Source organism: Octopus bimaculoides, chromosome 5, assembly GCF_046866305.1.
Source record: "Octopus bimaculoides isolate indiv1 chromosome 5, ASM4686630v1, whole genome shotgun sequence".
In the NCBI taxonomy this organism is placed as follows: domain Eukaryota; kingdom Metazoa; phylum Mollusca; class Cephalopoda; order Octopoda; family Octopodidae; genus Octopus; species Octopus bimaculoides.
In genome coordinates, this window is record NC_142932.1 from 98,914,009 (window position 1) to 98,928,535 (window position 14,527).

General features: G+C 36.7%; 1 protein-coding gene across 5 annotated transcripts in view; it reads left to right on the plus strand.

Moving 5' to 3' along the window:
* LOC106867865 (uncharacterized) overlaps positions 1-14,527 on the plus strand; it is a 50,662-nt gene that overhangs the window by 3,996 nt on the left and 32,139 nt on the right. For 2 of the 5 annotated variants that reach the window (XM_014912912.3, XM_052968256.2), the window contains exons 1-2: positions 9,509-9,612; positions 14,141-14,257. In XM_014912912.3, coding sequence (XP_014768398.1) covers positions 14,154-14,257 — 104 coding nt within the window. In that variant the 5' untranslated portion in view covers positions 9,509-9,612; positions 14,141-14,153. Of the gene's footprint in view, positions 1-9,508; positions 9,613-13,593; positions 13,647-14,140; positions 14,258-14,527 lie in introns of those variants that run through there. The other 3 variants (XM_014912913.3, XM_089352749.1, XM_089352748.1) reach the window with 2 other exon arrangements.

A 14,527-nucleotide genomic window follows, 5' to 3' on the forward strand; every position in this document is an offset into this window, starting at 1 on the left:
GAGTTGGTGATGTGATAGGGTCGATGATGGGTGCTGGTGAGGAGGGTGGTGTTGGAGAGGTAAGGGCAAGTTCTGCAGCGTGGTGGGAGCAGGGAAATGAGCCAGGTTGGGAGGTTGGGTTAGGGAAGAAGCTGTGGACCAAGAGGTCTTGTAGGTTGTGGGCTCGTTTGAAGGAGGGACAGGGTTGGTTAGGGAAGATGTATGAAGTGGAGGGGTCGGACTGGAGTCGCTGGAAGGCTCGGAGAATGGTGTGTTGAACCATGAGTCACTACAGAGCCTGTGTAGACAGAAGAATTGGGAATAGGGGATGGAAAGCTTGGTGTGTTTAGGGTGGGAGGAGTAGAAATTGAGGTATGAGTGTGTGTTTGTAGTGGATGGAGGTGGTGAGAGTGGAGTGATGAATGCTGACCGAAATGTCAAGAAAGGAGACAGAGGTGTCAGAGATAGTGCAGGAGAAGTGGAGGGCAGGATAGAAAGAGAGGAAGGAGTCTAGATGTTCGTAGGAGAGTGAGGTCACACCGATACAGTGATCAATATAATGGGTGTATAGTTCAGGAATGGGACCAGTGAAACTTGAGAATATTTGGGCCTCAACGTAGCCAACAAACAAGTTCGCATAGTTGGGGCCCATTCTCGTCCCCATGGCCACTCCTGAGACATGTATATATGTGTAAATAAATAAATAAATATATATATATATATACACGTAAAGATTGAATGTTATTTAAATGCTTTATTCTTTGCTTCAGATGAATACTAGTAGTTAATTGTCACAGTTACATTATTAGTAATGAGAACTATTTTGCAGAGATTGGAAAACATTAGATCATTAATAGCTTGCACATCACTATTGTCTCACATTACTCATGGTGAAAGTTGCTAGCAAATTAATAATATAAAAAAGTAAAGAAAATATTCATAGAAATTTGAAACCTGAGAAATCTAAAAGAGTGAATTGAATGAAAAGAAAAAGTCAGTGACTTATATGCAATTTAATTCAGTTTGTCGCCTACACATGTCAGTTTTTAACTCATGTAACACACAAGCTAGGAGTGGTCTACTAATCCTTGTAGTGGATCGGAGCAAAGTAGTATCAAATAATATATGCTTTGAAGCATGGCAATCTGTCTCTCACATAACCTAATGCAATATCATTCAACCACGGTAGTGGTTGAATATATTCTTATGTCCATCATTTCGTCAATTGCAGCAGATTCCAAGCTTTACCACTAATTCAGTTCTCAACTATAGTGCAAATTGTTAACAGTTTTAAAGAGGACACCTCCTCAGCTACACTTTGGCATGAATAGTTTGAGATTTGGTTCAGTAGAAAAAAAGTTAAATCAAAATATGTGAGGCCTAAATGTGGGCAGTAAGGCATGTATTCATTTTCAATTAACATAAATTTTTTTATTTTAAAATAAAAGTATACTTTTCTTAGATGATAGAAAAATGCATGAGGAATTCAGAATCAGTCACATTCAACAAAAATTAGTAGAAAAGAAGTTATGAGGTGCAATGTCATGAAATGTAGAATAAGTGAGGAAGTAAGTAAGGGAGTAATGCGCCAAGCAATAATTTTAAGAATATATTTCTAAAATGAAGGGTTACATTCTAACTTGTTTAGTGGTATTTTGTCTGTCTTTTCGTTCTGAGTTCAAATTCCACTGAGGTCAACTTTACCTTTCATATATTTTATTTTTTTAATTAAATGTTTAATAAAGTTAATTTTAATATGCTGTTGAATTAGGGTAAGTTTAACTTTTATTATTAATTTTCTCTTTCAGCTTTAATTAACTTAACATGTAGTCATTGTTAATATTTTAATATTTATTACTTTGTACTTTTTTTGATTTTTATTATAGGTCTTTTTAGTGTATTTACTTATTAAATTTTTCTCTATGTGATTGTGGATTTTCATGGATGAATTCAATAATTGTGTTTTTTTTTCTCTAAATTATATATTTATATATTATATATTGTGAGATTTTATTTAATTTTAATTTTGATAAATTAGATTGAATTTTTCCCTGTAAATTTGGATGTTTATCCCTAATATTATTATCATAATTATATACATATATATATATATATATATATACTTGCTACATGGCAGTGAAACATGGGCTGTGACTGCTGAGGACATGCGTAAGCTCGCAAGGAATGAAGCCAGTATGCTCCGCTGGATGTGTAATGTAAATGTGCATACCCGTCAGAGTGTAAGTATCTTGAGAGAAAGGCTGAACATAAGAAGCGTCAGTAGTGGTGTGCAAGAGAGACGATTGCGCTGGTTTGGACATGTGGTGAGAATGAATGAGGATAGCTGCGTGAAAAAGTGCCACTCCCTAACAGTTGAGGGAACCCGTGGAAGAGGTAGGCCCAGGAAGACCTGGGCTGAGGTGTTGAGGCAAGACCTTCGAACATTGGGCCTCACCGAGGCGATGACTACTGACCGAGACATTTGGAAATGTGCTGTGCGTGAGAAGACCCGGCAAGCCAAGTGAGATCGTTGCCAGTGCCCCTGGACTGGCTCTTGTGCGGGTGGCACATAAGATGTAACATCCTGAGCGTGACCGTTGCCAGTACCGCCTGACTGGCCTTGTAGGGTTTTCGAGCGAGATCGTTGCCAGTGCCCCTGGACTGGCTCTTGTGCGGGTGGCACATAAAAGACACCATTTCGAGCGTGGCCGTTTTCGTGTGGGTGACACGTAAAAGCACCCACTACACTCTCTGAGTGGTTGGCGTTAGGAAGGGCATCCAGCTGTAGAAACTCTGCCAAATTAGATTGGAGCCTGGTGTAGCCATCCGGTTGCACCAGTCCTCAGTCAAATCGTCCAACCCATGCTAGCATGGAAAGCGGACGTTAAACGATGATGATGATGATGATGATGATGATGATGATGATGATGATGATATATATATATATATATATATATATATATATATATATGTATATATACATCATCATCATCATCGTTTAACGTCCGCTTTCCATGCTAGCATGGGTTGGACGATTTCATTATATATATATATATGTATATATACATATATATGTGTGGAGAAAGAATACTGTCATATATATGTGTATATTTGTGTGTGAGTGTGTTTGTGTTTGTACCTCAACCATTGCTTCACAACCAATGTTGCTGTGTTTACATTCCCCTAACTTAGCAGTTCAGCAAAAGACACTGATAGAGTAAGTACTAGGCTTACAAAGAATAAATCCTGTTGTCGATTTTTTGACCAAAGGTGGTGCTCCAGCATGGCTGCAGTCACATGACTGAAGCAAGAAAAACAATAAGAAAACTATGCCATTTTAAATCCCGAGCAAGGCCAGGTATCTCTGCTAGTATAATATATATATTATTTTGGTGAAGTCATTTCATTGTTTCTCTGAATTTCACTTGTGGGTGCAGAGGTTCTTCAGACAATTATGACTATGTATACGTGTGTGTGTGTGTGTGTGTATGTGTGTGTGTGTGTGTGTGAATGTGTGTGTGTGTATGTGCGTGTGTATGCATGTATGTGTGTATATATATATATATATATATTTATAGATAATTAATATATTATATATATATATATATATATATATATATATATATATATATATATTTATAGATAATTAATATATTATATATATATATATATATATATATATATATATATTTATAGATAACTAATATATTATATATATATATATAATATAATATGATATTTATATATATATATATATATAATTTTTTAGTGCCAGCACATTTATAATGTCTGTAACAGGAATGGTGACTTTTGGAAACTTGCAAGACAAGATTTGCCACTTGAAAATCTATGCAAATATGCAACATTCTGTTTATAGTAATGTCATTCTCACCCTATTTGCAAAATAAATTGGGCCAGTGACAGATTCAAGACAAAAGCAAATATTTCATGTAAATTCCCTTTTCCCAAATCCAGTTAAATAAGGTTCAAATCAATTGGTAGTGGTGTGAATGTGTTGCATGGGCAATAGGTTGGAGGTACTGTGTACACACTCACGTGCACACACACACACACACACACACTGTGATTTCACTAGTGCAGGCATAATGGAAGAAGCATGCAGTACACATTAAAGATATTAGAATGAGCATCTAGCTATAGAAGCCATGCCACCAAACCAAACCAAACATTGGAGCTTGCCACAGTCTTCCAGCTTGTTGGATCTGATAGCATGGAAGACAGATTTTAAACGATGATGATCCTCATGATGATAATGATGATATATGTCTGTCTGTCTATCTACATATACACATATAATATACAGCATATATACATACATACATACATACATACATATATATATATATATATATATAATAATACAAAGAATATATATACATGTATACACACATATATGTACATACTTACATCTACATGTGTATATATATGCATATCAGGGTACAGGACGTTAGAACAATGGACTACAGACAACGGAACGAACACATAGGAAAACGGAAAGCCACTTGGAATATTCCTTCATCAGCTGTCTCTATTCTAACTAGACGTTTCGAAGATAAGACAGAACGTACTCTAGAATAGTCTCTTCCTGAGTAGTGGATCAACCCACTACACAGAGGATTCCAAGGTGGCAAACACAAACCAAGACAGGAAAAATTGGACAGTGAAAACAACATTCAAAAGCCGTACGGCCAAACGCGAATCTGTAGTAGAACGCTAGTAGTTCGTCTTGCCTTCACAGCGGCTGGAGTGAAAAGAAAGCTGACCACAGGTCACAGGAGAGCAGAAAGGATGGTGGAGGGAGGAAGTGGAACAAGGAGGAAGGGACAGAAGGGTATAGCAGTGAAGTAGAGGCCAGGACAGAGGGATAGATAGAAAGATAGAGGAAGACAGATAGATAAATAGATAGAAAGATAGATAGATATATAGATAGATAGACAGATAGATAGATAGATAGATAGAAAGATAGAGTCACGTCAGAATAATAAAGTAGACTTACTTGCAAAAAAGGACGTGTTCGTTATATAAATATAAATACACACACACACACACACACACACACACACATATATATATATATATATATATATATATATATATATATATATATATATATAAATACACACACACACACACACACATATATATATATATATATATATATATATATATATAAAACACCCTGAGTGATTGCTGTAATTATGATAGATTAGACTCACTGTCACAGAATATCTGCATTTGATTTAATCTTTTTCATGTGATTTCATGTGATTTTCATGTGATTTAGTAAATGTAGTGCACTATTTATAGTGTATTTGTTTTTTGTAAGGTCTGTTGATCAAATACATTTTTTAATTATTTTTCTCATTGGTATATCTAGTAATGCAATCAGTATTGGTACTGTTCCACATGGGGTATGCAGCAGTGTCATCTAACTCAAATGAAAATGCTGGGATAATCTTTCAGAAATGCTGGCAAATGGTGGCAAATGTTAGAATGCTGGGAAAATTTAGCATAGAAATAAGCATAAATTACAATACATGTTTTGAAGTTTTTAGCTATTTTTGAATAGGTTTTTGTATTACGATATTTATATTTGTATATAATAGATATTTCCCTACTGATCTTTAAGCTTTAAAATTAAGAGTGTGCTTTATGCATGAACACTAACTTGGTGTAAAAATAATTGTGGATTTTGAGATATGTACATGTGTGTGTGTGCACATGCGCATGTGTGTGTGTGCATGCGCATTTGCGTGTGTGTGTGTGTGTGTGTGCATGTATAACTAAACAAAGACAATTATTTTAGCACCAGCATACATATTGTATTATATATGACACTTTTTCCGAGATTTCTTAGCTCAGGTGAATGCACCATATACGTATGTAAATATTATACATGAATAAATATGATTTTCAGATCCATTGATGAGTTTACTTATACCAATTGCTGTCAAAGTAGGACATACAGGTGTTGCACACATATAATAAACAGAATAACTTTATTCGAAGGTTAACTCGGAAGTTAGTTTTTGCATGTAGCAGATGTTCAGGAGCAATAAACACTGTAAATGTGCAGAAAACAACTTTTGCCACATTCTAGGGAGAAAAACTAGACGTAGTTGATAGCTTTCGCTATCTAGGTGACCAAGTTAGTAGTGGGGGAGGGTGCACTGAAAGTGTAGCTGCTAGAATAAGAATAGCCTGGGCAAAGTTCAGAGAGCTCTTACCTCTGCATGTGTACAAACAGCCATGCTTCATGGCAGTGAAACATGGGCCGTGACTGCTGAAGACATTCGTAGGCTCGCAAGGAATGAAGCCAGTATGCTCTGATGGATGTGTAATGTCAGTGTGCATACTAGACAGAGTGTAAGTACCTTGAGAGAAAAGTTGAACCTAAGAAGCTTCAGCTATGGTGTGCAAGGGAGACGATTGCACTGGTATGGTCATGTGGTGAGAATGGATGAGGATAGCTGTGTGAAAAAGTGCCACACCCTAGCAGTTGAGGGAACCTGTGGAAGAGGTAGGCCCAGGAAGACCTGGGATGAGGTGGTGACGCACGACCTTCGAACATTGGGCCTCACCGAGGCAATGACTTCTGACCGAGACCTTTGGAAATATGCTGTGCGTGAGAAGACCCGGCAAGCCAAGTTAGACCTAAATCCAAGGCCTCTGCCAGGGGTGTAGCCAGCCCACTTATGTGTACCTTTCCTTCATTGGACACTAAACTCTGCTTGCGAAGACCTGTTAAGGCAAGTGAAATTGAAATCGAACTAAATTCGACGACTGGCACCCATGCCAATATCGTCTCCTTCATTGGACACGCAACTCAGCTTGCGAAGACCTGTTGGGGCAAACGAAAGCGAAACTGTGATGGCACCTGTGCCCTGCGTCACCTTCCTGGCACTTGTGCCAGTGGCACGTGTAAAGACATTCGAGTGAGATCGTTGCCAGTGCCGCTGGACTGTTTCCTGTGCTGGTGGCACGTAAAATATATCATTTGAGCGTGGCCGTTGCCAGTATCGCCTGACTGGCCTTCGTGCCGGTGACACGTAAAAGCACCCACTACACTCTCGGAGTGGTTGGCGTTAGGAAGGGCATCCAGCTGTAGAAACTCTGCCAAATCAGGTTGGAGCCTGGTGTAGCCATCTGGTTCACCAGTCCTCAGTCAAATCGTCCAACCCATGCTAGCATGGAAAGCGGACGTTAAACGATGATGATGATTTACTCACATCACACCTTTAACACCATTTAACATTTACAAGTAAATGCTCAATTAATGAATATTGTATTCCTTAGAAATTCCTTCACAGCTAAAGCTTTAATTTTATAACAGCATTTATGTAAAAAGAATAAACTATTTGCAAAAGTTTCATTTATTTGAATCTGAATTTTTTCCTTTATAGGATAATCTGTAAATTGTCAATTTGGTTATAATCTCAAAGAATTTATGTGTACAACTGAAATGGCTTTCTTCATTTTTTACATCATCTTTTGTACAGAACATTTTGTTTAAAATGATATCTAATTTCATGTGCAGCTCCTCCTCCACAATAGGTAGGCAAAAGGGCCCCCCCCCCAGCCGCTCTTAAGGGCACAGCGAAGCGCCCCTCGGTCCCCCCCCCCGCAAATCGCACCCCCACCGCACCGAACCTCCCTCCACGTGCGCAGAATGCTGCCAACTGCTTGACCTCGCCCAGGCACTGCTCCAACTCGTCCATCTCCGCCACCTCCACCCTCCTCGCCCCAATGTTAAGTGCCCCATATGTTACTATCCCTCTCCCGGCTCGCTCGAAAACCTCTCTCAGCGGTGTCAACCCCAAAACATCACCCTGCTTCGCGAATAACCTCCTGCACCTCTCCAACCTTGCTCCATCCACGTGCATCTCCCGCACCTCCACCGCATTGGCAGACAAGCCTCCACCTGCTGCCGCAGCACACGTTGCCTCCTCCACACCCGACATGGGCAGGAAAACAACTCTCAACAACAAATACCAGCGACAACATTCAACAACAATTCTCTAAACAACCTCAACAGGACACAAATCAGACAAACCCACCACGCTAAACGCCCTCCCCAACCAAAACCCCAACACAACTCCAAAAAACTGCTGCTCAACACTACCACGGCCAGACTACTTCCATTTATATGTCTTGGGAGATCCTACTTCTTTGCCTGGGGGCATTGACACAATATAAAATAACCTGTCAGTTTTCCAAATAGTGAATTAAAACTTAAAAGACAATGTGAGAGACTTTGAAAATGAAAATGGAATACTTCGCAGTGAATGCAATGAATATTTAAATCCATAAAGAACTGGACGCGGTGAATGCAGTGAATATTTAAATCCATGAAGAACTGGACGCAGTGAATGCAATGAATATTTAAATTTGCGAGAAATTGGAGTTAAAAAAATTCAGTAAACTCAAGAATTCAAAATTATGGGAAATTTCTTAGAACATGAATTTATAAAAATTTTTCCAGACAGTCAACCCTTTAATAATTGCTTTCTTTTAGTACTTTTTGTAATTGTTACATACCTAATTAGTAAGCAGCTTTCTCCATTATAGTATATATATATATATATTTATATATATATATATATATGCTAGTAAAATTTTCATTTTGGGCTATTTTAAAAAACATAATCTATGACATTTTGAAAGTTTTTAGCTACTTTTTATTAAATTGATCTGGCAGTCCAACTATGTAGCACCTTGTGCAATGCAATCTCCAACTGTTCTTAGGTTGTCCAAAGTAAATTTGCTACACACACACACGTTGGTTTGTTGACATCCAGGTAAAGTAGCGGTTCGGCAAAAAGAACCGATACAATAAATATGAAACTGAAAAAAAAAAAATAAATAAAGGTAAGACTTCCTTTTGTTCCCACCTCAAAAACACCCCTTTTTTTTAAATTAATTTTTTTTTTCTACACAAACCCCTATTTTCGGCTACGGAGAATATGAATCTGCAAAAAAATTGGCAAGAATCGGCATTTTGAAATTACCCCACCACCCCAATTTCTTCATTTTAAACTTTTTTCAGAATTTTTTTTTTTCAAAATATGCGGAAAAATACAGAGATTCTGAAAAAATTTTCCCAAAATTGTTGTAAAATTTTTTTTCAGAAATTTTTTTTCAAAATATGCAGAAAAATACGGAGATTATGTTTCTGAAAAAAATGTAGTTAGGGTTAGGGTTATAATTAGGATTTTAGGGTTAGGGTTAGGGAAAAAAGTGGAAAATAAAGGAATTTGGCGGGGAAAGGGGGGAAGGAGGGGGCAAAATTTTCAAAATGCCGATTTTTGTCAATTTTCTGGAATCTCTGTATCCGAAAACGGGGGTTTTCGGAAAAAAAAAATAATAATTTGCGAGAAAATGGGGGAGGGAGACGGGAGGAAGTCTTTCCAAAGTAAATACTGGGGTAGATTTGTCCGATTAAAACTCTACTAGGAAAAAATATAATAAAAAGAGTTGTTTAAAATAACCACAGTCGTCTCCCTTGCATGGGTTTTTTCTTTGATACTGTTTGGTGTTTGTCTTGTCGATTAACACTTCATCTCTTCAAACCTGAAGATTACGGTCGTATTTAAGAACGTGTTTTATCTATCGGTAAATATTTAGTTTTCGATAAACAATAGATTTAATTGAAGGTATATTAACATTATCCCTCCCGGCAATGTCCCTATTCGTACCATACTAATGTTTTGTAAACGACAGTGTCATTTCGTATTTTAGTTAATCTCCCTACCCAACGAAAATAATATTGTCTTTTGTTATTATTGGGCATAACTACAGGGTTTTACAGACCCCAAGACTTCAAAGTCTGGGGGGTAAAACCCTGTAGTTATGCCTTTTATTGTAAATTATTGTTTATTAGATAAATTTTCAGTAGTTCTTTTAGTTATTATTCTTGTATTTGATGTTTTCTTTTCAGTGCTTGATTCTAATTTTACTATTTCCCCATGTTATATACACTTTTTGTACTTATTCCAAGTAGCTTGTTTCCTAAAACTATTCCTATCGAATCCAACTATATATATAATATAATATAATATATATATATATGTGTGTGTGTAGCATAGTAAATAATTCTTTTATTTCTTATTTCAAAGAAGTAAAAAAAAAGAATGTTTTTATCAATAATCACTGTACACTAATCTTCTAGATATAGTGTATCTAAAGATACATATAGTACGTAAACTACCTGTAAATCTTTGTTCACTTTCAAAAAAGCTATGGACAAATTGTCTATGACACTAGAAAATATTCTTAACGAGGTAGTTGATTGCTTAAAGTGTACGATAATTAAATGCTGGAGCAATTTCGCCAAGCTAAATTGCATTTATCACCGTATTTGAAGCTGCCAAATATTATCGAAAATATTGCTCAATTTCAAGATATTTAAAATATATGTCATTTATTCAATAACATCATTTAGTCTGATTTTTATCATTCTATAATTTGTCTTTAAGGCTGGAATTTCATTAACCCATAAAGCGCTGGGATTTGCACTTACATAGCATGGACTGCTGAGCACATTTTATAAAAATGAGACGACCATGCACACATAAAAACAAAAAAATAGTTAAAATATCTTCTTGATATATAATGGTGGCAAGTTTTACATCATCTGAAAAGTCATTAGTTGAACTATTAGTCCTCTTGCATTCTGGGGGGTATCGGAGCGTTTGAGTGACATTAGACCCCAACAAACGCCCCATAAATTAAATACATCTATCCGGGCCACGATCGCGGCCCGTCGCGCTGTATATGTTAAAGCACTCGCTTTGAGCAAATTTTCTTTCTTCCTTTTTTTTCTGCTTTATCAGTAATCATCTACATCTATAAATATCCATGGTCGTTTAGTTTGAAATAACATGGCCGTTTCTTAACGAATCTTTACCAGGTTTTGCAAGGAGATACAAATGAAACCTGGAATTATCTATCTATCTATCTATCTATCATAAAACGGAAGGTGTGTGTGTATACAGGCCTTTTTCTTGATCCCCCTTAAAATCAATATTTTTCATCCGATTTCGTTCACACTGGGAACATACATCACTTATGTTCCAGGGATGGTCATAGACTCTTCAAAATTTTTCACAATGAGTAATGTTGCCCTCTTGGGGACGAAAACGCTTTCTCATAGGTAAATAACAAATACCAACGATCGTTGCTTCAAGGGACATTACTCTTGATGACGTAGTTATGCTACTTTCACTTCGTCTCCCACAGTTTTTACAATGTCCATTCACTGCAAACTGCTGATATTTGCACATTAGCACTTCCTTGAGATAGCCATGGAATTTAAATCAACTTTTAATTATTTTTTTAAAAGCCTTCAGAAATTAATCCATAATATATATTTTCTCTGCTTTTCCTACCAGGTTGTGATAGTTATACAGTTTTTACAATGCCCACTTAGTGGAAACTGCCGATATTTGCATGTTAGCACTTCCTTGAGGTAGCCATGGAATTTAAATCAACTTCTATTTTTTAAATGCCTAAAATAAATTTTTTAGCTAGATTGCCCAAGGCTCAAATGTCTCAACCCTTCCTAAGGCCTATGTGACAATTTTCTGAATCCACTCAGCAAACAATAGTACCACAGACATGATTCAAGCATTCAAATTACCCCCCCCCCCCCCTCACTTTGCAGATAACCCTGCAATGCCACCTAGGAAAAAGAGAGTTCGCATTGGTAGACTGTCCAGCGCTGCTGCCAAAGCCAAAAGATATCAGAATAATGAAACTCAAGACCAGATGTCCTACAGACTGTCCAAGCAGGCTGCCTACAATGCTGCTGCCCGTGCAATACATGCACCTGCAACTTCTGCAACTGTTAAGGCTTCAAAGTCTGAAGAAGAGCTTGTGTAAGCATAAGAAAAAAAAAATCCCTGTCCAAGGATTCCTTGGGGTAAAACATGAACCAAGAAAAGAGAGATTGAAAGTTTTAAATTAGTTGTAGTTGCATAGGAGTGTCAGTTTGAGTTCAGAACTGTCTTTCGTGCCAAACTCTTGCTTTTCTTTCTCCTGTCTTTATTTAGTCACACACACACAATATATATGTAACGATGGTATTTAACGATAATATGCATCATAGAAATGAGTGAAGAAGAACAATATTAATTGATTGTTAAGATGGCCATTTTATTTATATTATTATGATGATGGTCATTACAATATAGAAGATACAACTTCTTCGAGTTGTTTGTGTACACAATGTTTGTTGTTGCAGGAAACAAATTGTCTTTAGTTCCATGATCCATTGTGTATGGTAGTTCGCTTCATCAGTGAGGGACTACAAGAGAGAAAGAGAGAGAGTGGTAGTAAGAGAGTTTAGGCAAGTAGAGAGAGTAATAGATCTGCTGTTGCACATGTTGACCAGCATACCTGCTATCAGGCTTCTACCATACTCTGAACATCTTAAAGCTCCAACATCTGGCTTGGTAGACATCTACAAGATTATCCACCATCTTTTTGACAACAATTTTGGGCATCTTTTTGAATTCCATATGTCTAACATTTGTGGACATATTTACAAAATCAAAAAACAACACACCACCCATGACTTTTGGAAACATTATCTCATACTCAGAATTGCTAAGGCATGCAATAAAGTACTATCATCAGTTGTTAGCTTTGGAACACTATATCTTTCAAAACTTGCATGCTTCCTGAAATTCGCCAACAGTACACCTGATGTTCCTCACTTCCTACTTTTTTTTTAACACTGGAGGTACAATGGCCCAGTGGTTAGGGCAGTGGACTCGCGGTCATAGGATCGCGGTTTCGATTCCCAGACCGGGTGTTGTGAGTGTTTATTGAGCGAAAACACCGAAAGCTCCACGAGGCTCCGGCAGGGGATGGTGGCGAACCCTGCTGTACTCTTTCACCACAACTTTCTCTCACTCTTACTTCCTGTTTCTGTTGTGCCTGTAATTCAAAGGGTCAGCCTTGTCACACTGTGTCATGCTGAATATCCCCGAGAACTACGTTAGGGGTACACGTGTCTGTGGAGTGCTCAGCCACTTGCACGTTAATTTCACGAGCAGGCTGTTCCGTTGATCGGATCAACTGGAACCCTTGACATTGTAAGCGACGGAGTGCCAACACAACACACATCTTCATGCACTTAGTGCTACTTTTTATGATTTTGTAAGCATGTCCATGAGTGTTAGATATATGAAATTCAAAAAGGTGCCCAAGGTTGTTGTTGGAAAGATAGTGGATAATCTTGTGGATGTCTACTAAGCCAGATGTTGGAGCTTTAATGTGTTCATGCCCAGGGAAGTAAGATGTTTAGAGTATGGTAGATGCTTATGGTAGGTATTTGTCTGGTTGCATGGTCTCCAATGCCATGGAAGTTAGAAATTAATTCATTCTTCCTTTGTTTCACTTCTAAATTTCTAAAGTATTAAGGTTTTTTTTTTTGTATAAAATGGACTTCTAATTTTATATGAATGTATATTTTGCTGTCTTTGGAACTGATACTATGCAACTATAGATGCAAATATGAATAACTAAATTACAGAATAGATTTTTTTAAATAAAAAATAAAAATTTTTTTATATGTTTATCACAGCACACATTCTACTTTTCTATGTCACACATCAAATTTTATGAGTTCCTTCATTCTGAAGGTTGGTACTCTAAAGAATTTCTATTTTTGTATTTCTGTAATATATTAATAATTCAAACTTCACATTAATCTTCTGTCTATCCTTCAGACTGAAGACGATCCTAACAAGTTGTATATTACACTTGGATTGATATAAGTTCCAGTCCTTTTAAATAACACAAAAAAATGAATTTAATAAAATGGATATATATTTCATTGAATGTGGGATGAGTACTTTAAACATTTTATAATAAAAAGATTAAAGTACACGGAAAATTTAAAGAAATAAATTGCATAAGTACTGAAAAGAATAAGATATTTTTACTTATTTGAAGTATTGTTGTACAAAGAAAACTGAAGAAAGCTATATTTCCTCCTTCTGCATTGTGATCATTTTAACCATTCTTCTATTCTTCTTTAACTGTTGATTATTTTCACATTTCATTCTAAATATAACAGTAACTTAGTTGGATATTTGTGCAATTTCTTAATATCTATATGATTTCCATATTTCAGTTTAATCTCTAAGATGAAACCTGAATCCAAAAGAGTTATTCGACAGGTCCAGCAAAATTTTGACCATTCAATTTGGACCATAAATGATCGCAAATGTTTGTCAAAGGCTTTAAAAAGGTAAGTGAAAGTCTTTTTGTATAAAACAACAATTTGATCAAACACCTCATAGAAGCAAAGTTGGAAGGGTAATACTGCTGTATTTTGTTTCATACTATGTTTTTTCTGCAAGTTTGGATCCATTTGTGATTGTAAGGTACTGAGAAAGATATATTTCTGTCATTGCATTCTTTGAAGCAATCATCATCATCATCATCGTTTAACATCCGTTTTCCATGCTGGCATGGGTTGGACAGTTTGACTGAGGTCTGGAGAGCCAGCGGCTGCACC